Source organism: Sebastes fasciatus, chromosome 7 (assembly GCF_043250625.1).
Source record: "Sebastes fasciatus isolate fSebFas1 chromosome 7, fSebFas1.pri, whole genome shotgun sequence".
Lineage (NCBI taxonomy): Eukaryota > Metazoa > Chordata > Actinopteri > Perciformes > Sebastidae > Sebastes > Sebastes fasciatus.
Window position 1 is genome coordinate 14,244,387 of NC_133801.1, and position 24,752 is coordinate 14,269,138.

Below are 24,752 nucleotides of genomic sequence, written 5' to 3' on the forward strand. Positions count from 1 at the left end.
ATGTATATAGATATGTATATATCTATATATATGTATATATATGTATGTATGTATCTATATATATGTATATATATGTATGTATGTATATGTATATATGTATATATATGTATGTATGTATATGTATGTATCTATATATGTATATATGTGTATGTATGTATCTATATATGTATATATGTATGTACGTATGTATCTATATATATGTATATATGTATGTATGTATATAGATATGTATATATCTATATATATGTATGTATATGTATATATATGTATGTATGTATATGTATGTATGTATGTATCTATATATATGTATATATGTATGTATGTATATATATATGTATGTATATGTATGTATGTATGTGACGTTAATAAAAATGTGACTTCAGTTGCTTTGTTACAGTTGTCATGGTTACAGTCCTGCGTCCAGAATGGCGTCTTTGCTTGGGGAGGATCTCTTTCAGATCAGTGGGCAGGGTCCCCCTCCTTCTAAAGACTTCTTCCAACTCCTTATCACCAAAAAAGAGGTTGAGTATTTGTACAACATTTCTATTTATAAAAGCAGAGCCTTTAAAAGTATAACTTTGAGTTGATATAAAACCACTGTTGTAACTGAGGCTAGCTTAATTTAAGTTAGCTAGCTAGCTTAGCTTTAATAATAGCTTGCTGGGCTACTATTTTATACTTGGTAGACTACTTTTTGGCAAGTTGAAAAAAAGTCTTCTCAAGTTGAATTGAGTGATAAGGTCAACAGTGAATTGATGCAGAGCACCTTCAGCCACAGACTCATCCCCCCTCGGCACAACACAAAGCGCCTGGGTCAATTCTTCTTGCTGGTAGCCATCAGGCTCCACAACCAAGGCTGACCCCCACATGAAAACTGCACATCTGGACTATCAAGACTATCTGCACTACCTACACTACCTTAAACTTAAAACATGCACTATCTGCACTACCTTAAACTTAAAACATGCACTATCTGCACTACCTTAAACTTAAAACATGCACTATCTGCACTACCTTTAACTTAAAACATGCACTATCTGCACTACCTACACTACCTTTAACTTAAAACATGCACTATCTGGACTATCTGCATCTATCTGCAACCACCTCTTCTAACCACTGGTGCATTTTAAACTTACTTTACACTACATCCCATATACCATTTTATAGACTGCACTTATTACATCTATTTATTGTACACTACATTTTTTTATTGACGGACAGTACATGCTATGCCCATTCACTATGTTCATTCACTATGTATATTCTGTATTTCTATTTATTGTTTTATGATCTTTTTGTACACCTGTACCTCTGTATCTGCGCTTTGCTGCTTTGACACCTGAATTTCCCCCCGGGGATTAATAAAGGTTCATCTTATCTTATCTTATAGCTCAGGTCAATTGTTATTAGATATTATTATTGTATTTTGGATTCACATGCACCTTAAGGTTCTTCTGGATTTAAGTCATATCTTCACTGTGCCCTCACTGTTTATTTCTTTCTAACTTTAGGTAATATGGAGATCATGGAGGATTTCTTTGCGACATGAAAACCGGGGTGCTTCACCCGAAGAGGTGAAGACATCCCATCATGATTTCCTACATCCGCAAATGTCACAGAGTAAGGCTTCTTCATCAGAATAGAAACGTAAACACTGGCATTATGTCTGTGATACTGACATCTCTTCACAATCTCTTTCACTTGTTATTTTTATTTGAAAGTGTTACAGTAGTTTGTCTGGGCTTTAATGGAAATGAGAATGTGATGTCCAGGCTACTGCTTTCCACCCCCCTCAGCTATAGGACAAGTTGGTCTTGTTTTTGGGAAGAAGATCCTGGATTACACAAGATCACTTTGTCAAGGAAAGTTTGATTACCTGGAGCGCTTGCCTGATGACTCATTGCTCCAAATCCTGTCCTACCTAGGGCTGAAAGATATGTCAATACTGGCACAGGTTTCACAGAGATTCAGAAAGGTGAGAGCCTCTTAAAATGATACAATAGTACAGTAGGGTCTAAATTAGATGATATAGAAATAGTGCGTTATTTTCCATTTTGCTCTCCCTCTCTGTTGATCATACATATTTGTACACTGATAACCACACCTGTAAATCTGCATTGTGTTTTGTTATCTTGTGCTCTGATCGGACTATACCAGCTCTGCAACTCTGAGAAGTTTTGGGAGCAGATTGTGAGGAATCGCTGTGTTGAGTTTACCGGTGACCTGGAGGGCGTAGGAAATGCCATGGGCTGGAGGAGAATGTATTTTGCCCTTTTCCACATCAGTGGCAGTAAGGAGCAGCAGTGAAGCAACTGAACAGTTAAATTACTGTTCTGAAACAACTGCATTACAAATGTTATCACAGTGGATGGATAGTCAGTATTCATTTTGTACTTTGTGGAAAAAAGAGCCAGTGTTTTCAGTGAGGTTTAGTTTAAATTTACTGTTGAGATGTGTCCTCTACAAAAATGTTTATTCCATTAGTTTAAAAGTGCCAAATATTCTTCAAAAGAAATCAGTATTTTAATGTGCTGCTACTTTCTTATTAAACTTTGGATGACAACAGTTACCACCAGTATTCAATGGATGGATAGATGCCTTTACTTGCAAGTTATGTATGTTGCAAAGAGTTTAATTGTGTAATATTACTGGTAAATTAAAAGTAGCATACTGTGTAATACAGCAGTGTCCCATCATGTTTCTTAAATATTGCACTGATAAAACATGAGGGAAGTTCTGTATTAGGAATAACGCCTTGAGATGTGCCATCTCGTTTTCAAGGGGGTCCTCAATGACAATAATACAATATAAGCACAATTTAGACAAAACATTTAACAAAAAACAAAAATAACAACATAATGAGACAATACAAATATGACGAAAACAAACAAAAATGAAATAAGACATACAAAAACAGGAGTTCATACTCCAAGCAGAGCATAAAAATGGATCATTCATTTAAAAATGATTAAGGCCAGTGATAGCATTAAGTAATAAAGTTATATATAAAACATAATTATAGAAGGGTTATTATGGACATGTCCAACTGATCCTATAATAAAAAGACGGCATTTTTGAACAACTGAAAAGATGATATGGATTGAATATTCACAGGGAGGTTATTCCAATTAGAAGGAACTTTAAAGGCTTTCTTAGCGATTGACTTAAGAGACTGTAGGAACAGAAAACAAGAGCCGTTTAGAGTGTCTCAATTGATCATTAAAGGAGAAGGTACCATAAGATGTTTTACGTAGTGAGGGTAATTGAAATGTATACAAAAATTATTATTATTCAAAAATAAACTGTAGCCAATGTCGCTGAGGGGCAAATTAAGAGTTTCGTACATTGTACAATGATGGGTTATGAAATGACAGCCAAGAACAAATCTGCATAGTCTATTATAAACTATATTGGGAGCTACAGTTAGAAGATCAGTTTTGGATGCCGCCTGATGTACATATAATCAGGTACATATATCAGCATAATCCAATATGGGTCAAATGAATTGTGACGCAAGCTTAACAGTAAATGAAAAGCAGTTTCTGGATCGGTTACAGAAAATGTTACTTTCACTTGATGTTTCGACCTCTAAATGTCTCTAAAAATCATTCAAATTAAATAAATCTTTGGTCAAACAACAACAACAACATTAATTATTGCAAAACTGACAAACTGACAAAATGTTCTGCTTTCAGCTTCTCACATGTGAATATTTTTTCTTTTTCTTCTGAGAGATTGGGTTTTGGACAAAACAAGACATCTGAAGACATCCCATTGATCTCTTTTCTGATGTTCTATAGACAAACTAGTTAATCTATTATTTGAGGAAATAACTGGCATGTTAATTTGTAAAGAAATGATTGTTAGTTGCAGGGTTCGTCATGAGATGTCGCTTCATTTTAACTAAAAAAACATGGACTCAGAAAGAGGAAACGACGAAACAGAAACAGAAACAGATAGGTGAATCTATGAAAGAAAACCAAAAACTCCAAACAAACTTTAGGTACTTCACAGTTTCTCTCTGTCCTACATCACCCACAATGCATTTCACACCTCCACCTCCACACAGTGGTGGTGGAGGTGTGAAAACATCACTTGGATTGTGATCTTCTTCTCAATGTAATTAATAAGATATTTAAAGGAAAGTTAAGCTGTATGATGATCTCAAAAGGCTTATTGTAACAACAACAACAACAAAAACACTTATGCAACTGGAGTCCTGCTGATATCATATCAAGGTCAATTTCAACATAAACTTCCTCTTTACACTTGCCAGAGAACTGTTCGTGCGCCCTCTGCTGAAGGCCCTCAGTTCAATGCTGTCTCTGCTCACAGCCCACCTGGGTTTGCATTATGGTCTCTGTGCTGTGTTCACTGGTGCAGCCAGCAGAGGGAGCAACATGGCAATGGAAACTAGAGTCAGATGATGGAAGGAGGAGGATCAAGCAAATAAACCCTTGGGTAACGTGTGCAAAACAAGTGCTGTAATTCTGGTTACCATATCCAGGCCTAAAGACCACAACACACTTTTTCTGGATTGAAACCTCTAACAAATACGTCCGTAGGGGCATCTACCACACCGGTCCCACCTCACCTGAAAACCCGTACAAGCAAGCTACAGTAACCTAAGACAAAGGTATGCACTGCTTTTTTTTCTGTTTCTAACAGGTACCTTAGTGGATCAGGGGCAACATATGGTACAATAAATCTTAGCAAAACAGCTACATACTAAAAGACAATGTCATTTCTTATTGTCACAAAAAGTCATTCCGTTGCCGTGCGTTAAGGGACGAGAACAATGTGTTGCTTTCCAGCACGTTATTTTCCATTAATGATAAAGCTCCTCTCAATATTAAATACTCTTCCATCCAAATGATAGCTGGGTGTTGGAATGATCTGACATAACCGCATACAGCCTTGACTGGTCGCTACTATGGCCTATTATTAGCCACTGAACACTGGATACCGCCTTCTCAGCTGAGTCTGGTCTAGGAGGAAAAATATTCATTACGTAACAATAAAGGATCTGTCTCCCAGACCCACTTCCTGAATACCACAGCATAAACTAGGCCCCAAACCGAGGCAGAGCGGAAGCCTCATCCATTTGTGTGCTGGAGCAGTGTGAAGCGGTGCCGGGTTGTTTCCTGCTTATCCCTTGCCTCCACACATTCACCACGCCACCCCTCCTTCACAGCTCCTCTTTGTGGGTCAGTGATGCAGCGGGAGTGACGCAGCAGCCTCCAGTCCAGAAGACAACTGTACACAGCAGGAACAGGGGACCTCTGCCAGAACCACAGTCCACTTCCAGACAGCAGTGAAGAGGGAAGATGATGGAGGCCTGATCTAGGCCAAAGGGAGAACGGGAGCCGGGTTGTCACTGTCCTTTTCCTCCTCCTAAACAAACACCAGAGAGGCTTCCACAGTGGCAGAGACCTTCCGCACAGAGACATTTTGGTAGGCAACTCAGAGTGTGAGTGCGGGTTACGGCAGTAACATAAGTGCTACCAGGGATGAGTGTCTGTCTATGCTAAGAGTGTGAATGCTTTGAGAATGAGGATGAGGCCTACTCAGCCTCATAGGGCGGACTGTGCCTCCCTGCTGATCGTCGTCTCTACAGGCCGCAGCTGAGCTTACTGCGCATCAGAGGCCTGTATATTCGGTCCTGTGGTTTTTAACACATACTAGCTGTGATAACAAGTGTGAGTGACATATCATATGACCCACTATACAGAGTATGATGTCTACGCGCTTTAAAGGAACAGTGTGTACCATTTAGAGGTATCTATGTTTTCTTTAGTGTATAATCACCAGAAAAGGAGCCTTTTAACTGTTTATATCTACACATCAAGCGGGTCCTCGTCACGGAGCTCGCCGCCACGTTTCTACAAACCAAACAGACTCTAGATAGTGCCATGCACGTTTTTACGTTTTCGAGTCGGCCACCGTAGTTCTCCTACACGCTTGACACACGGAAAAAGTTACGGTTCGTTGCAATCTACAACCTTGACACTAGATGCCGCCAAATCCTACACGAGGCACCTTTAAGTTAAGGCAGTGAATTATTTATCATTTTGATTCCAATTTAGCTTGAGCTCTACTTTGAATGTGAATTTATGAAAAGGAACAGTCCTTTAATTAACATAAATAATGGTTCCCAATCCTGTAAACTGGAAAGCACATTTGCAAGATTATATGAAGATAGATTATGGATTATGGATGCTAAAAATACAATGGTTAAAAGGGTCCACTGTGTTTTGGAGATACAAGTTATTAAAAAGCATTTAATTTATTGGTTTAACACAGATGCATTTCAGCCTACATGCATTAAAGGTACAATGTGTAGGATTTGGCGGCATCTAGTGGTGTTGTTGCAGATTACAACTGCTCACTCCTCCCTTTCCAAGACTGCGGTAACGTGAGCTGCCGAGTGCAAAACCGTGGTAAAGCTGTTCTCCTCGCTCAGGCCATCTTTACCATAATAACGCTGGCGGCGCCACGATTTTGCACTCTGCAATGCCAGCGTTTGGTTTGTTCATTCTGTGCTACTGTAAAAATATGGCAGAGCAACATGGTGGACTCTGTGAAGAGGACCCGCTCCCTATGTAGATATGAAGGGCTCATGTCTAAGCTAACGAAAACACAACTCTTAGTTTCAGGTGATTATACACTAATGAAAACATAGTTATGAATATTATATTCCATTTCTGCTAATAAATCTCCTGAAATGCTACAAACTGTTCCTTTAATAAGATCTACGGTATATACTGTACATACAAGTTAGGGGTTGTTTTATGTTAGAAGGACAAAAGGAAGACTGTGAGGTGAACTGGATCGCACAAAGTACCAATTGTTTCGGATTATTAGTCTGCCAGCCATTAAAACCTGCATTCCCTTCTACTAAAAACATGGAAAATGCCACTGATCTTCCTGGCCTGGCTCAGAGAAAACCCCAAATAACTTTAAATATGACAATATTCTTTGTTCACGCGTATTTATGGTCTTATTCCTCATTTTGACTTATTCTAATGTGTGTCTTTGCTGTGAATTTGAGAACTAGAGTTCTATTAAGTAGATACTTTTGCCTGACAGCGGCCTCTTTAAATCATAGTCAGCTGTGGTGTTTGCAGCCAGCCTCCCCCCTTAGTTTCCCAAATTTTGATTTTATGTCTCCAGTTGAAGAGAGTATGCACTGAGGCTACTTTTGCCTCATCACTTGGATTGTGATCTCTTTTTTTGTTTTTGGTTGTCACACCAACATTGCCCAGTGTGGCTAAAGTCTTATGGTTAACTGCCTAACAAACTGGTACCCGGGTTGCTCCCCAGGCTAATGTAAGGGTCTTCAAGGAAGCAGGTCAGCAGCATAAATGGAAGACTGAGCCTGTGGTTAATTGTGTATTTATGAAACCAACATGATCGAACTCCGAAAAGGGAACAAGACAATATAGCAGCGTAGATTGAGGGTGATCACTGAGTGTAATTTAAGAGGCTAAACCACAAACGCTCCATGAATAGCACGTTTCCTTCCTTTAAGGCACTGAGTGAGTACATGCATAATGATATGGCACCTGCTACTTTGTCTTTTGAAGTCAACAAGGCGTTCAAACTGGTTCAAAAGCAGTCTCACAGCCAGCACGAGGAGAAGACCCACACCGTCATATGACTACACTCAGTTGTGCAAATTAAAGAGCTGCTTCCGTCCTCAGAGGCTAGCGAGAGGCTCACAGTGCCACGTCGGGTTCAGCTTCCTCCCCTCCCCCTCGTCTGCAGTGCTGACGCATCTGCTGCTTTTGCATCAATCAGCAGCCTCTATATAGGTACACCGAGAGCCCCTGCTGATAGCAGGACTCTCTTTTTCCCCCTCAGCCTTGCTTTCACTTTGCACGCTCGCTGCGATTGTGAGAAAAAGCATCGATGAACATCTGTCCTGTGACTGCTGTGGTGCAAAATAGGACAGTAGTCACTGCCATCCTTTCTCGGGTTCTGCATTACCTAACCACGGTGGCTGCGTAAGCACAGACGAGAGGCTTTGGTGTAATATGCTGCTGCACAGACAGAGTGTGTGTGTGCACACGCATGAAACAGATGGTGCAGCGTTATGCATTCAAGGTACATGTTGTTTCTGTGGGGGCTACAGATAGTCTCGTTTCATGCAAAAGAAATTTTTCCTTTTGGTCAACGTCAATGCATCGGGATCTAGCTGGTGTGGTGCTGCATACGGCGTTTGCTGTACAGCAGAGTACCTCTCGCTCTATGCTGCTACCAGCAATGCAGCTGAGCGTTTCCTCTGGCTGTAGCATCGAGCACAGAGCTGGTGTGTGATGTAGCACCCAGCATCTCTCCGCTCTCCCTACAGCCCTCTGCCATGCTTAATAAAAGTTGCCGCTTCCTGCTCAGTGGCTCCAGAACGAACGCTTCAGTCGCCCAGCTAGCACAAAGGCAGACCCATACTCTGGCTTAGCTACATGCTCTATAAACTGTGAGTTTTTCCTATAGCTGTAGCAGGACAGTGAGAGGAGGGCAGGGCAGATCTAGCCCAGGACCTGGGCTGCATGGATAGATGCGAAGGACGTTGGAGCTGGAGTCATCTGCACACAGAGAGGGAGGGAGAGGAAGAAAGACGTCAGAAAAAAGCTCTGCTTCTGACAACACCACTGTTCAGCGACCATCATAGAAAAAACTACTTTCGCCTTGCTCTCGCGAAACAGTTTTTCATGTATAGTTGGGTATATTGAGGGCTGTAGAAAAGAGATACTGCATGACACTGTTTCCTGTTCGCGCTGCATCATTCTCTCTCATTTACTAAGGTATGTTTTGCATGGTTTCCCTCAATTCATAACCTGTTTTTTTGCGGAAGTACGCTTTGCAGAGATGCGTGAAGTGGCTTTTGCTTTGACTTTTCGCTCTTTGTTTGACAAGACTGTGTCTGTGTGCTATACTTGGTTTGTGGTTTGGTATGTGGGGATTTTTATTTTACAGGCTGAGATGTAAAAAAAATAATATCAAATGAGCTTTGAAGGTAAAGTAAAGGTTGGGTGTGGCAAAACAATACGCACTGATGACAATTTTCTAAATTTCCGCTCAGCATGTGGCGGCAATAAACCACAACAATTGGTATAAATTGTTGAAAATGAAAGTGGTGAAGTAAAATAGCAACCCAGAAGAAAATATGAAACTGTAAACAGAACAAACTGAGAGTACAAAAGCAGTGGCACATCACTTGCTGTTATCAGATGAGAAAGTCCTTCGGGTAGCATTTCTGCTGCAGACAAAGACACACAGACCAATACACATACACAAAGTACATTCAAGCGGAGACAAAGGCAAACCTCGATTGCTCTGTGGACTGCTGCGTGTTGCAGGTTCTCAGATAGGGCAGGATGTTTGTGGGAGAGAGAAGGGGCCGAATAACCGGACAGCTAATACAGTCACTCGCCATCCGGCTGAATCCCAATAAGTGCTGCGCCATAGCATGTTGCCATGACAACAGAGGCCTGTCTGAGAAAGAAGGCAGGAGGCTGGTTGTGTTTTCAGCAGTCTGAGAGGCTTTAACGGCGGCCATATTGTATTTGTTGCACGGACACGAAATTGGAAATGAATGAAAAAAAACAACTTAAAGTGACATCACTGATGAATTACCTAAACCCCTTTGAAGTAAACAAAAAATACTGCAAATTAAAATAAAAAAAAATCAACTAATTTCCAAAAAATAGCAAAACATGAAACAAAAATAGATATCAAATCAAACTGCCTGTTAATTTAATATAAATCGATTATCTTCACGGTAGGGCTGACCTTGACCAAAGAAATTCTTAGTCTCGAGATAACGTCTCGAGATAACTTCTGTTATGATTTGACGCTATATAAAAATAATAACTGAATAGTCAATTAACACTCATACGATTTTGTTGACTAATCAGTTAGTTGATTTAATTGACCAATCTGTAAAACTGAGTTTCTCCACAAAGGATTTTTACCAGAGATGTGCTCATAAATTTCTCACAAATAAGTAATTCAGTGTCTTAGCTGATGCAATCAGCATGCTAACATGAGACATGCTAAATGACTCAGTATAGACTCACACTGACTCTGTAATGAGTCAGTTAGATCAACATGCTGGGTGAAACATCCCCTTTCCAAAGTGAGAACGAATGAACTTTAACTTCCTCTAAGAGTTCATTTAGTTTACCATCAAAATCAAACTAATCCACAAATGCTGCTTTGACAATAACACTGTCTGATCAGAAATCTGTGCAGTGTGTGTAATAACTATTAAGATATAGTATGTAGTACAATATTATTAGCAAGTCAGCTACGTTGAATAGGCCAAAGGCTGTTAATGTTTTTCATAGCGGTGATTATTGTGCTTCTGTGCTACATTACATTCTATCAATGGCTGCCATTCCCCTCATGAGGCATTAATTAACTGTTCCCTGTAGTTGTTAGAGTTGACAAGTGAAAGGATGGCTCCACTGCCGACTGACAGACAGCTGAGGAGGGGAGCATATGAGTCATCAGCTGTCTGCATGTCATTTTCATATTAACCTGCGCCTTGAGAAGAATAACACTGTCATGACAACTGAACCAGACTTAGTACAGAGCTGTGGTAGCACAGTGAATGGATTACCAACCAAATTGAATTATTCTAAGCAATAATGACAAACAAAAAACCCCTCTATGACTGAGGGAGTCACGGCGTATTTTACCAGGCGGAGGCCCAGGCGTCCATTTCATTTAGGGTAGCTTCTCTCATCTTTTCGTGACTATGTTCTGGGATTAGTGCATCATCAACGTGGGTTGTTCATGACAAGAATATTCCATGTATGAAAAACCAAGTCAGTAATGAAACAGAAAGGAAATTATTAAGCAGACAAAAAGTAGTCGCATATAGGAAGTAGGGCTGAGCGATATGAAGAAAATCAAATACCTCGATATCGATATTGTGAAGATATTGTAGACTTGACTACTGGTGCTTTTACAAAATATTGACACAATGAGATTTTTGATAAATAATCATCAGTAATGTGAAATATAATGACTAAAAGGGTAAAGACAAACAATAGAACAGCTAAAGCAGTCTGGTAAGTTCAGAAAATGACATAATCTTACTGTAAACTTATGCTATATTACGATATCCAAAATCTAAGACGATTTCTAGTCTATATCACAATATCGATATAATATTGATATATTTTCCAGCCCTAATAGTTATGCATTCGGTCACTATATCCAAGACTTTTTGAATCATCAGTGGCAACATTTTTTGACTCATATCCGGTCATGTCATTTGACTAAAAGTTATTTCATGAACTATTTCTAAGTAGCTGCATCATGACACACTCCCACCGGGGTGTTTTCGAGTGCAACAATCCTTAATCAGTTCAATAAAAGCACCCGCTATTTACAATAGATCCTCTTTTGCTAACCCCATAGTTCAATAGGACAGTCTTAAACTCAATCTGTGACCCATTCATTAATGTTTAAACTTCATTTCTTTTTAAAGAAGCAGGATGGAGATCAGGATGATGTTGACCAGACAGTTGCTCATCTGTCAGGACATTACTGCCATCTAGTGTTCAAACACTAGAATAGCTCAAATATTACAAATACAAAATGCACACACATCTCTTTAACTATATCAAAACAGTCAGATCCACCATTTTGTTTCAATCTGATGTAATTATTTCTTCTTCTCTCTTTTAGATGACTGTGGTGTCCCCGTGCACTCACAACCTGATGGACAGCGCTCACCCTCACACTGTGCTCAGCAGGCTCAACGAGCAGCGCTCACAAGGCCTCTTCTGTGATGTCACCATCGTGGTGGAGGACGTTAAGTTTCGGGCCCATAAGAACATCCTGGCGGCCTGCAGCGGGTACTTCAGGAACGCTCTGACGACTCCCGAGACATGGAGCTCCGGCCAGGTGCTGGAGCTGATGGACCTGAAGTCTGAGGTCTTCGCCAGCATCCTCAACTTTATCTACTCCTCTAAAGTGACAGCGCCTAGTGCGGAGGACACGAGGGGGCTGGTGGCAGCTGGGAAAAGACTTGGAATTCCTTTTTTAGAGAAGCTTGCCGAACAAGAGAGGCAGGATGGATGTGGTAAATCCACAGACTCCAGCACAGTGTTGTCAAAAAAAGCAAAGACGGAAGCTGCCAGGCTTGAGGACGTTGACAGAGGGCCACGCATCACCAACGCCTTCTCTATCACTGAAGTGTGTCCTGGGAACAATCTGTTCACCCCTCTGGTTCAAACCAACAGGGAGAGGCAGTCGCCAGATGAGGGACAGCTCCCGTCAAGCTGCCCCACAACCTCCTGCCTCAACAGGAACAACGAGACAACCCAAGCCCTCTCAGAGCATTCGTATGCGGTGAGCAAATCTACTGATGGCAAAGACAGCAGTCAGTGGGACAACAAGAAGCCAGCAATAACTCAGCCAAAGACACTTATTTACAGGAACACGGGCCCGCTGAAAAAGCGCCACAGGCTGAGAGGCACTTTGTGTCGAAGTATACTCCCAGCGCCAGCTCAACCACAAACAGATAAACTAAACACAGTCACCCCCACATTAGCTGATGGTGTTTCTGCAGCACCTGTGACAGCCATGACACCACCACCGCTTTTTTCAGAGACAGAAACAGAAAAAAGTACAGGCCCAGGGCTACCTGTAGCCGCTGACAATGTTCAATCTGAGTTAGGTCCGCCAGCCCTTTCCCCTCACCCAGAGGACAGCATCTCAATCTATGGATGTGACCACTGTCCGGAGATATTCACAAACAAGGCTCTCCTCGCCATTCACACAGAGGTGCATAAAAAGCGTTTTGTCAGTCATTTGTTTTGCAAGTTTTGCTGCAGGAAGTTCATACACCTCAAACGGCTGCGCAACCACGAGCAGGTCTGTACCAAAGCCTTAAGAGGCCTGCCTAAAATGGATGCAACTGACACATCAACTAAAGAGATGGAACTTCATTCAGATGACACGGAGAGCATCGTGACACAGCTTCCTCCTGCTGACCTCTCCGCCCCTAACACCCCGGAGCCCCTTCAAGTAGTGGACCAATCAGAGCCTCCACAGGAAGTGATGCAGAAGGCAGTGAGGCAGAGGAGATACAACTGCAGTGTGTGTAAACGCGTCTACGTCACCATATCCAGTCTGAAGCGCCACGAGAACGTGCATTCCTGGCAGAGGGCATATCCCTGTCATTACTGTAATAAAGTGTTTGCATTGGCAGAGTACCGCACCAAGCATGAAATCTGGCACACAGGTGAACGCCGCTACCAGTGTATTTTCTGCCTGGAGACATTCATGACATATTACATCTTAAAGAACCATCAGAAGTCTTTTCACGGCATCGATCCCAATATGGCCGTTAAGAAAAAATCTGCCAACGGTGGTCTGAAAGCCAGCGTTTATCCGATCAAACTCTACAGGCTTCTACCTATGAAGTTTAGAAAGAGACGATACAAGACGTACAGTGAGACATATTCAGAGAGTGTTGAACGAGGTGACGAAGCCCAAACAGAGAGCAACTCTCTGATCCCACCGTTTGAAGAGAACGGTCTCATCAGCCACCCTGATGCCGTTTCATTCCCTCTGACGTTCATGGCAACGACAAAGATGGTGGCACCCATCATGCCTCGCGTCAGCTTTGGCAAGCCGTGTGACCAAGATGTCGACCAAAGTCTGAACAGTGATTTGGAAATTCAGAGAAAGGAGGCTGAGAATAGAGGTTCACCCTTCACTGACTACGACAGCACCTTCTCTTTGCAGCCTGAGTCTCCTGCAGCAGGTTACAAAGATGATCCTCGAGTACAAAGTAACTCAGAGCGTCATAATGTGCCATTCTTAAACTCTTTGAATGCTGTTAAAAAGTTAGGTGAGCTATCAGCTTCTGCAAAAAGAGTTGAGGATATGACCAAGGAGATACTTCAATCAAGCACTGAGAATCTGGCGCGTGATAAAAGGGTGGTGGCAAAGACAGAAACATATATTGCCAAACCTGCATGCCCGGGCCCATCTGCGGGCGGCGCGTCCATGCCGCTCTGTCAGATAACAGTGAAAATAGGCAATGAAGCCATTATTCGTCGCCGATTCAAAGGGTCTAAGCTCTTCCCCAGAAAGAAAAGAAGAATCAGAGAGCTGAGTGAGGAGGAGGGGAGCCCGAGTCAGTGTCCTCCAACACGGGAGGACTCAGAGAGCCCGAGGCTCCGCCTGAGAGCAGAAGGCGCTTCAGCCACAGAGCGAGAGATCGGCGACGATCCCAATGACTGTGACACCGCTGATATGCTCTGGCGTCCCTACTATTCCTACAAAGCTAAAAAGAAAAGGAAGAAGTTGAGATTCAAGCACGGGAAGGCTTTGTTTCACGGTTATCCTGAAACACCTGTAGATAGAACTACTCCCAGTGAGGCCCACCTTGATAAAAGTATCTGGCTGACAGAAGAGAGCGTGTCAGGTGGAGGTGGTGGTGGAGGAGAGGTGAAACGTAGCCTCAGCCGGAACTCCAGCCCGAGGGCCACCTACAGCTGTGACATCTGTGACAGCTCTTTTATCACAGAGACTGGTCTGAGAGCTCATGTTATCGGCTCCCACCCGTGTTTCTGCCGGACTTGCGGTAAACAAGGTCCCCCCGGTGAGGCGCCAGCCGGTGGTGATTACATCTGCAACAGCTGTATGGAGAACGGCTCCTGCTTTGATAACACACCGCGGAGCCCCAACCCAGAGAAGAGGTACCGCTGCTCCTTCTGTCCCCAGCGTTTCCTCTACCTCGCCACCAAGAAAAGCCACGAGAAAAAACACCAGGAGACAAACGAGGAGGGATATAATTCTGACAGCTTCACACCATGCTCTAAATACTCTGCACACCTGGGGGACGACAATAAACAAGACACCATCAAAACAGAAGACAGCGACAATCTAGGTGACATAAAAAGTGAAAGGGTAGAAGAAGGACATCTTTCCATTGATAAAATTAAGCCTAAAGTTGAGGATACAACTGACTTTATGTCTTTGACTACCTACCAAGACATTAAAAGTCCGTTATCGCCCCGTAATGACCCACTATTTTCCCTGACGCCCTCAAAGGTGAAACATAAAATGGCGAAAAAAAGGATCAACGCACAGCATGCTATGCATCTGATCTCAAAAAAGCAAGCCTGCGACAGAGACATCGATAGCAGCAGAACAACCGGTCACAATGATCTTGAGAAGTCCTGTAAACTCTTTAGGAGAAATGACTCTGAAACTAAAGGAGGAGCCTACATATCTATACACAAGCCAGAGAAATGGACGTGCAAAGAGGAGCCGTTTTTTTAAAGATCTTTGAGGACTGTGGACATCAATCGGCAAAAGAGAAAGTGAATGACTTCAAGCCACTGCTTTAATGTAAAGAGTGTTTGCAGCTGAGCTCAATAAAATGTTGTGAATGGACACTAAACATGACGATCTACATCAGTGTAGGCTGTAATCTCTTCCGCCCCTAAACTCAACGACTGAGCGATTTTTCACCTTTGTAGAAGATATATCTGGGATAATATAGGACCTTCTGACACAGACTTCTTCATCCGTTGTCTATGCATAAAGTATATGGCAGACTCAGTTACGTGACTGTAAGCAATTTCAGAACAGCGGTAGGATGTATTGGAGAACAGAAAGCTGCCTAGTGTGTGTGAAACGTCTGGGGGAAAAACTATGAATTGTACAACTGTCACATTTCTGAATCTCACGTTCAGTTAACTGGCCATGGTGAGTTGCACTTTATAGTTAGACTATGCTAATCTGTTGGTTAAATACTTTGGTAATTAAATTATAAGCACCACTGATATCTTATTTCTAATTAACACATGGAACCATTGAGATTAAAGTTATTACTTTTGTCTGTTTAATATGTATAAAACATGTAAAACTACTTAAATAAATGTTGTTGATATTCTAAACAGTTACATCCTGTCCTCCTATCGATTATCGACTCACAGTGACCAATGACTGATAAGCAGTGAACACTTACTAATTCTTTGCTTCGATGATAAGGGAATAGTTACAGAAACCCTAAACGTCATGCAACATTTTAAATAGTAGGATTTGAACGGTCACATAGGTACAAAACCTGTTCCACAGGAAAACTATTTCCTAAATATAAAGCCACATGGTGGTTATCTGCTCCTCCTGGTCCACCAGGGACCTGCAGCCCATCTGAGAAGTTCATTCCCTCGTTCTTCCACACAGACTACATCTGTATCTAGAGTCGGGCCTCAAGACACAATTTCCAGATGTTTCTAAATTCCTTGCTTCTTTCTAAGACCGGGCTTGTGATGTAACAGATAGCCGATAAGGCACTGCTCAACACACTGATTATGCCATGGAGGCAACAGTTTTCATTCATTTTATAAAAGGATGATTATGTATTAAAAGTACTGATACCAACAATTCATGTAATGTTACTGATATTAGCATTTTCAATTACTTTTAGGGCCGTTCCAAACTATTTGGGGATTTATACATATATTATATATTATATATTATTATGACATACATATACGATATACATACATATATATAAAAATAAAAAAAATAAAAAAGCATTCAAATACTGTTTTGGAGGTTGATTACCATGGCAACGGTCAAAGCTTCGAAGCATTTGGGTCATCCCTAATTACTTTTCATCCATAAACATAATGGCATCAGGAGCCACTGCACTTTGAGATGCGTAACAATTAGTTACTCTAATGTAAAATCTTCATATTGTAGTAGGAGCATGTGCTTGCAATCACACAATGTACAGCTGAAAAGTACACGTGTACATTATGTTGTACAATAGCTACTATTGTACTTATGGTAATATGTAATAAAACACAAGACACAAATCAAAGATAGACTTGATATAATGATCATTAGTTCCATATTTTTGGTGTTGTAAAACACTTCAGAAAGGTATTCTTGATCTCATTTATAAAGGGATTTTCGAATACAAGGATTTGCTTTATATGGCCATAACTAAATTACTTTATTAAATCAACATTAAATAAAAACCCTGATCTGATGATGACATAACACATTTTTGCATTAATAGAGTTAATGTCACAAAACTTTGAAAGAAAGCAGAGAATTGTATGACATAATGTGCAGTTTAAAAGATGGATTAGATATAATCATTATATAGGTGTTGTGAACTAGTGTGAGCTACATGTTAACTAGAGATAATACATAGATTATAAAAGTTATAATGCATACCTGACTGCCCGTTCAGGCTCCCTGCTACTATCAGCGATGAGGATCAAACCTGTGGTTTCACCCAACCAGAAGCAGCATGGCCTGGAAAAAGAGGAAGAGGACACAGGATGTCTGTCATGTTTTCATTCAAAGGAGATATTGAATAAGATTTTAAAGGAGACTTATTATGCCTTTTCCCTTTCCTTTAGTGTGTTTTATCGTTTTTGTGCATGTAAAAGGTCCGCAAAGTTACAAAGCCCAAAGTCCGCTCCAAAAGGAGTCCCCCACAGAAACACTGCTCCTGAACTACCTGAAACACCTTGCTTGAAGTCCTGCCTTTTCTTCCGTAACTTGGTGATGTCACCAAGTAACACATTTGCACAATACCTGCCTAGTAAATAGTTTGGCACGCCCTCAAACAAAGCTAGTTAGAGCGGAGCTAGAGCAGAGTGCGCGAAGGAGGATAAATAATGCTCCAAACTTACGCTGAATTTTGGCGAGGAAAAACTGGCATGGCCATTTTCAAAGGGGTCCCTTGACCTCTGACCTCAAGATATGTGAATGAAAATGGGTTCTATGGGTACCCACGAGTCTCCCCTTTACAAGGAGACAAGTCAAGTCAGCACACTGACACACTGACAGCTGTTGCTGCCTGTTGGGCTGCAGTTTGCCATGTTATGATTTGAGCATATATTTTATGCTAAATGCAGTACCTGTGAGGATTTCTGGACAATATTTGTCATTGTTTTGTGTTGTGAATTGATTTCCAATAATAAATATATACATACATTTGCATAAAGCAAGCATTTTTGACAACTCCCATGTTGATAAGAGTATTAAATACTTCAAACCTCCCTTTAGGGTACAGTTTGAACAGATAAAAAATGTCTGATTAATTTGCGATTAATCGCGATTAACTATGGACAATCATGCGATTTATCGCAACTAAATATTTCAATCAATTGACAGCCTTAATAAATATAAAATTGAGAATCAATGAGAATAAAAGTGAGAATAGTGAACATCACCTTAGCTTTTTTCTACTTAATTATACTGCCAAAAGCTGTAACACTGGTAAAACACAACCTCAATCAAAACAACCCCCCCCCCCCCCCCCCCCCCCAAAAAAAAAACATGAAGTAGAGGAGTAAATAAAAGGCAGAGTAACATCTATTATGTGTTGTTGTTGTTGTCTCTTATGGCTGTGACATGCACTGACATATCCTGCAGCTTCTATGGCCATTTAAATATACTTTTTGTACATTTCTTCTGATTAATGTATGTTGTAGAGCTTTGTGAGGTTTTGTTTTTGCAATATTCATCACATTTAATTAATGATATCTAATTCTCTTTTGATATGTTTAAATATATTTTCTTTTCTTCTTTACTGTTTTTGTATGCATTTCATTGTTTTTATTGGATTGTTTTCCACTGTTTGGTTAGGTTTTTCTGCACATTTTGTGTACTTCTTGTTGTTGTTTAACTTTTGTTGTATTTTTAAAATTATGTAAGTTTAGATCTTTCTTCCTTTTTTGTTATTGTTTTTTTTCTCTCCTGGGGTTGGGGGGAGGTCCTTTGTATAAGCATGTGGCTTCTTGACCTCTCCTGACACATTTCTTGTTTTTTTTTGTTTTTTTTATTGACTGGATTTTGTGCAGTTTTACATATGTGCAAATAAATAAATAAATAAAAAATAAATAAATATTGTGCCTCAGAAATTAGTTTGAAGTCTTTCCCACCCCGGTGACAAGTGTGTGACACAAACACAGAGCAGGGTCCAATTCAATTCAAGTAGAGGAGTAAATTAAAAGGCAGAGTTACATCTATTATGTGTTGTTGTGGTTGTCTCTTAGGTCTGTGACATGCACTGACATATCCTGCAGCTTCTATGGTCATTTAAATATACTTTTTGTTGTTGATTGATTTCCAATAATAAATATATACATACATTTTCATAAAGCAAGATATTTAAAAAGAACATGCATGTAAATGGAAGAAAACAATAAAGAAGTAATTAATGTTTGTTGTGTCAATAAAACAAACAAACAAATAAAAAATGTAAATGTAAAAAAAAAAGAAAGTAGAGGAGTAAATAAAGGCAGTGTGAGTTACATCTATTATGTGTTGTTGTTATTGTCTCTTAGGCTTGTGACATGCACTGACATATCCTGCAGCTTTTATGGCCATTTAAATCTACTTTTTGTACATTTCTTCTGATTAATGTATGTTTTTAGAGCTTTGTGAGGTTTTGTTTTTGCAATATTGTGCCTCAGAAATTAGTTTGAAATGTGTGACACAAACACAGAGCAGGGTGAAGCACTGGTGAGATAAGATTAGCTATAGCTAAGCTAACTAGCTCCACAAGTTCTCCCTGACATCGTTGCATAATAAGACACAGAGAGAGACTTTAAACCCCCTTAAAAACAACTCCTACCAGCTCCTGGTTGAAGTGATAGTCAACGCAAAGGCGCTGGACTGTTTGAGGAAGCTTGTCGTACCGTGTTTTAGAGGCAGCAGTGTGTACAGGACCTGGACGTGACGCGGCAGTGTGGGGCTGTCTCTCTCCTCTCCTCTCCTCTACTCTACTCTCCCTCCACTCTGCTCTGCTCTCTCTGCTCTCTCTGCCTGCATTCATATAAACGGATATGATGATAAAGCAGCAGCAGCGCTGAACGCTGAACCGGAGCAGCGACACACAGTCAGCTCTCTGACCATGGCGGAAGAGGACGACGCGACGACGATTCGGATTTTACAGAGCCTGCGGGGGAAAATATGTAAGTGTTGACTGGTGGATGTTTTTTATCCCGGCTCGGCTCTCTCACACACACACAGGGGGGGGAGAGAGGAGAGGTCGGTAGGAGAAGACGACGGAGCGGGCGGCGGTGAGAGAGAGAGAGGTGAAGCCGGAGAGAGAGAGGGGCGCGGCGGCGTGCCATCAACAGTCGACCGTGTGGAGGCAGAGAGGCGGAGAGGCGGTTCATCTGGTCGGTCTGCTGCTCTCTCTCTGCTCTCTGCTGGCTGGTGGTGCTTCACGTCAAGTTAGCCTAGCATGCTAACAGCGAGTAGCTTGTTGTGAATGGTTTTCATTCACCGACCTGTTAGCATACCGAGTGTTTTAACCGTTAACGGGACATTTTAACGGTTTCATATAAATGTCGTTTTGTGTGTGTGGGCTTTATATATTAGCTGTGAGCTGCGTTAACCGTTGGTGGCAAAGTAAGCTAGCTAGTAACCAACGGCTTCATAACGGCTGTAACTGCTATCACTGCAGGCAACTGACAGCCAGGTAACTAAGGTAACTGAGATAACTGAGATAACTAAGGTAACTAAGATAACTGAGATAACTAAGATAATTAGGTAACTAAAATAACTAGGTAACTAAGGTAACTGAGATAACTAAGGTAACTAAGATAATTAGGTGACTAAGATAACTAGGTAACTAAGGTAACTGAGCTAACTAAGGTAACTAGGTAGCTAAGATAACTAGGTAACTAAAATAACTGAGGTAACTAGGTAACTAAGAGATAACTAAGGTCACTAGGTAACTGAGATAACTAAGGTAACTAGGTAACTAAGATATAACTAAGGTCACTAGGTAACTAAGATAACTAATGTAACTAAGGAAACCAAGATAACTAAGTTAACCAAGATAACTAAGAGATAACTAAGGTATCTAAGGTAACTAAGATATCTAAGGTAACTAATTAGGCAACTAAGCCAGTATTAGATGATAATTACTTTAATTTAAGCGACAATATATAGAGTTTAAACTTTAATGTAGATCAAATAGCAGCAAAGTAATGATCACTCACTATTTATAGTGAGTTTAGCTAAATCAAGTTTTGACACCTATCTATCTTATAGTGCCAATTATTACACATTATAACAATATATATATTGTAACTAAGGTAACTAAGCCAGTATTAGATGATAATGACGTTAATTTAAGCCACAACATACACAGTTTAAACGTTAATGTAGATCAAAATAGCAACAAAGTAATGATCACTCACTGTTTATAGAGTTTTTAGCCAACTCAAGTTTTGACACCTATCTATCTTATAGTGCCAATTATTACACATTATATCACACAACATGTGGACTTGAGAGTTGAAGTCTTTGCTCTCTGACTTACCTACACATGAAAGCATTCATTAAAGACACATTTCAATGCAATTATCATGTCTCCTCATGACATGAATGATTCCGTGGTAATGAGTTAACACGTCTTGCCTGCAGCAATAGTATAGTAATACACTAGTCATGCTGTGTGATAAAGAGTCCAAATATAGGAAACATAGTCAAATACCTCACAAGGCATGAAGACAATGGAGTAGAAGCGCTGCTGGGTCTCTGTGGTAATCACATACAGGCGCTCTTTGGAACCTTCAGGTGTATTGGGCTCATTCAGTCTTGTGAAGGGCTCATTGCATGGGTGGAAAAAAGTACAAAATGCAAGTCTCCCTTAAAAATAATCCAACGCACACTGTAGTGTTTGAACAAAATTAAAATGCCTTTATTTTACATGGCAATAACTGTTTAAAATGACCAACGTGTTGCGACCAACATAGGTCTTCATCAGGGTGTGACCCTTTTACTTTTTTCCACCCATGCAATGAGCCCTTCACAAGACTTCACAAGGCAGTTTCCTGCTGGTCCAGTGTGCCAGGAGGAGGCTGTGTGTAAATGTGTTGGGCTTTTTTTGCCAAATTACACAACTTCAAGATGTGAGGCTGCTCTTCAAAAGATCCAGCCATTATACCAACAGATTCATATTAATTACACAAGCTGCACTGGTTCCCATTATGCACTATAGGGCTGCACGATTATGGCCAAAATGATAATCACAATCATCAATATTGAGATCACGATTATTTATAGATTTTAGGGACAAATATTTTTTATTTGCAATTTACCATTCAAATAAACAGAGCACTGCTTTCATCTCCATGTTGTGCTACAACTGTCAGAAATCCTAAATGTTATCGTTTTACTTTGTTATTGTCATCTGTGGTGGTTATTTGCATACAATTCAAATGATTAGGAAATAAATGATGGCATTAATAGTTCTAATTATGTATTATAAGTTGCTTAGCGCTATCGTTAGGAAGTTAAACAGGTCATAATTCTCTCGCTAATATCTATTTTATATTGCTATCTCCTTCAAACAACTGTATGTATAGTTTCTCGCCAAAAACTATATTTTACAAGAATACATTTGAACGTATCATGATAGGGTTTTAATTTACTTTACGCCCAATACTCATTTTTACAGAGCTTGAACGCACCATAATGTAACTCAACGGGACCTCCGTTGGCAGACGGAGATTACTCTGAGCAGCGTCATGGGAATAAATTCCAATATAATAAGTGTCTGATTAAGTTAGTTGTTCCAAATATTTCAAGGTTGTTCCTCAACGGCTTATTTTGGACTTGCAGTTGTGATAAATTGCAGCTTTATGTCTTCTTCACTCACGCTGAAAAACTTCCACACCGACGACATGTTGCGTATGTGTGACATTACTGACTGTGCCGCTGTGTACCGACGTAAATCCATTATATGACACGTGTATGTGTGTGTGTGACGAGCAAAAAAATCAGATAAGAGACTGCTGAAAACCGTCCGGTGGCCTGTTTCAATCGGCTCTCTAGCTGTTAGTTTAGAAAGCACTTGAGTTATGCAGTTTTTCTATGAACGAAGCACGCATTTTAAACGTCAATATCTCGGTCAATCATGTTCATTTAATTGTGGGAAGCCAAAATCGTGATGGCGTTTAATATTCGATTATTTGAGCACCCCTATTATGACCTTTTACTCATATATATGCTGCAGCAGACTTGATTATTCTCAGTTTCAATACATATCCATTAGTCTACACCCACTGCCCCACCACACTCTCTATGTTGGTGTTTGAGGTAATGGATTATGGTTATGATTAAATTAGCCCCAGTGGCATTGCTTCATCTCAAATAGGAAGTGTGGTCAATCTTCAGAAGAAGTCAGTTTAAAATAAGATGGCAATTAAGTTGTTATTTTAAATTAGGATTGCACCTATCCGACGTTTCGGTCCCGATAGCGATACAGATATCTGTGCTTTGGAAATCAGCCGATACCGAGTACCGATCCGATACCAGTGTTAATAATAATTAATTAATAAGCTGTATGCCTCATTGTGTGGAAGTGACTGGGATCATCCTTTTATGTGTAAGGCATAGGACATAGATATACATTTTAATTATTAATATTTATTATTAAAATAATGAAACATACACCAGCAACTCTGTAAAAAATCTTCAAAATTAACAAGAATTCAAATTCAAGTGTAAAGCTTTTTAATGCAGCCACAAATTGGTCACAATTTAAACAGGAATTCAAATTCAAGTATATAATATATAAACATAGAACTGAATTGAATAGATCGGCCCCATTGTCACCGATATCCAATCCAGCTATTTAAGTCATTGTCGGCTCGATATCCGATCTGGTATCGGTGCATCCATATTTTAAATATGTTATATGTTTGACAAAACATTATTTTAAATATGCGCTTGAGAGACATTTTATGTGTCTAAATTAGGTGTGTAGACTATATTATGACTAGCTATGACTGTATGTATTTACTGTAAGGTGAATATAGGCTAAATAGTATGTAAGGCTCGTACGCATAGGCACACAATAGGAAGGCAAATGTCAGTTTCACTACTATGAATTAATGAGAAAACAGTAAGCAGAACAAAATAGAGGAACAACCGTGGCATGTAACTCACTTTGCAGTCTTACGAAACTCCATTCTTCCTCGTTCACACTTTGTCCTTTTCCTTTAGCCTACATCGGTGGAGGTGGCAGTAAACATGTGTTCTTATAGCGTTTTTTTAGATGGTCAGCGTACTTTGATATATGATCTTATTTGATTCATTGTCAGATTAAAATCAGGAAAAAGGCCAGTTGACTCAGTCAGCTGACTCATTGTTTAGCCATACTCTCTGACCTTTCGGTCGTGGTTTCCACAGGGTGACATGCTTCTGTTTTAGTGAAAATGTTATTGAAGAGACGAGATGGCAGTAGGGTTGGTTGGCCAAGTATACTGTATGTATTTGGATCTGTGTGCATGCGTGCTTGTGTGCTATACTCCCACCAGGTCATCCTGGTCCGAGCTTAGAGACAACTTGGCTGTTTTCACCGTCCGTTCCTAAGATTAGCCATACACTATTATTAATAGCCTGTTTAAAAAGCTCATCTCACTGGTGGCTTTTGTTAATTAGGTCTCCACCGGGGCTTAGGGTACCTATCCAAAGCTAGAGGACCAGTTTAGACTACTGCCCCTCTAATCCACCAGTCTAAATCTGATTCATTGTAAAGCTATTGATAGTGCTGTGTTTGAGTGACTGCCATTTAATTTATTTGGCTTTGATTTGGTACATTTTATTTATGTATTTGTTGCACAAAACCCCATGCCATAATCTGTGTCTGCCTGCCATGTAATGGAAGTGTGTGTGTGCATGTGGTGTTTGTTACAAAGGTATTTGTCATTTGTGAATCAGCG

At 40.4% G+C, this 24,752-nt stretch overlaps 3 protein-coding genes and 1 long non-coding RNA gene across 10 annotated transcripts in view; 3 read left to right on the plus strand and 1 right to left on the minus strand.

Annotated features, from left to right (window-relative positions):
* The first annotated feature begins 364 nt into the window (after positions 1–364).
* fbxo36a (F-box protein 36a) lies at positions 365–2,685 on the plus strand. 2 transcript variants are annotated; one of them, XM_074641777.1, is made up of 4 exons: positions 365–521; positions 1,515–1,623; positions 1,776–1,978; positions 2,161–2,685. In XM_074641777.1, exons 1-4 carry the CDS (start codon positions 426–428, stop codon positions 2,308–2,310), a joined length of 558 nt encoding a protein of 185 aa, XP_074497878.1. In that variant the 5' UTR covers positions 365–425; the 3' UTR covers positions 2,311–2,685. The 2 variants fall into 2 exon arrangements, with proteins under 2 accessions (XP_074497878.1, XP_074497879.1); XM_074641778.1 differs by having other exon boundaries at positions 366–521; positions 1,800–1,978.
* On the minus strand, positions 2,512–19,799 carry LOC141771456 (uncharacterized). Of its 3 annotated transcripts, XR_012594722.1 has the most exons (4): positions 19,643–19,766; positions 17,230–17,310; positions 3,923–8,588; positions 2,512–3,817 (listed from the first exon to the last, which is right to left on the minus strand). It is a non-coding gene; the product is annotated as an uncharacterized LOC141771456 (long non-coding RNA). The 3 variants fall into 3 exon arrangements; XR_012594721.1 differs by having other exon boundaries at positions 2,512–8,588; positions 19,707–19,799; XR_012594720.1 differs by having other exon boundaries at positions 2,512–8,588.
* zbtb38 (zinc finger and BTB domain containing 38) lies at positions 4,509–18,308 on the plus strand. Of its 3 annotated transcripts, none has more exons than XM_074641773.1 (2): positions 4,509–4,639; positions 11,704–18,308. In XM_074641773.1, exon 2 carries the CDS (start codon positions 11,704–11,706, stop codon positions 15,313–15,315), a length of 3,612 nt encoding a protein of 1,203 aa, XP_074497874.1. In that variant the 5' UTR covers positions 4,509–4,639; the 3' UTR covers positions 15,316–18,308. The 3 variants fall into 3 exon arrangements, with proteins under 3 accessions (XP_074497874.1, XP_074497872.1, XP_074497873.1); XM_074641771.1 differs by lacking the exon at positions 4,509–4,639 and adding an exon at positions 5,317–5,457; XM_074641772.1 differs by lacking the exon at positions 4,509–4,639 and adding an exon at positions 8,545–8,807.
* Positions 19,800–19,848: 49 nt separating the features above from the next.
* Positions 19,849–24,752, plus strand: part of rasa2 (RAS p21 protein activator 2) — a 37,275-nt gene continuing 32,371 nt past the window's right edge. The window contains exon 1 of one of the 2 annotated variants that reach the window (XM_074641775.1): positions 19,849–19,982. In XM_074641775.1, the coding sequence (XP_074497876.1) occupies positions 19,922–19,982 (61 nt within the window). In that variant the 5' untranslated portion in view covers positions 19,849–19,921. Of the gene's footprint in view, positions 19,983–20,264; positions 20,281–24,752 lie in introns of those variants that run through there. The other variant, XM_074641776.1, reaches the window with a different exon arrangement.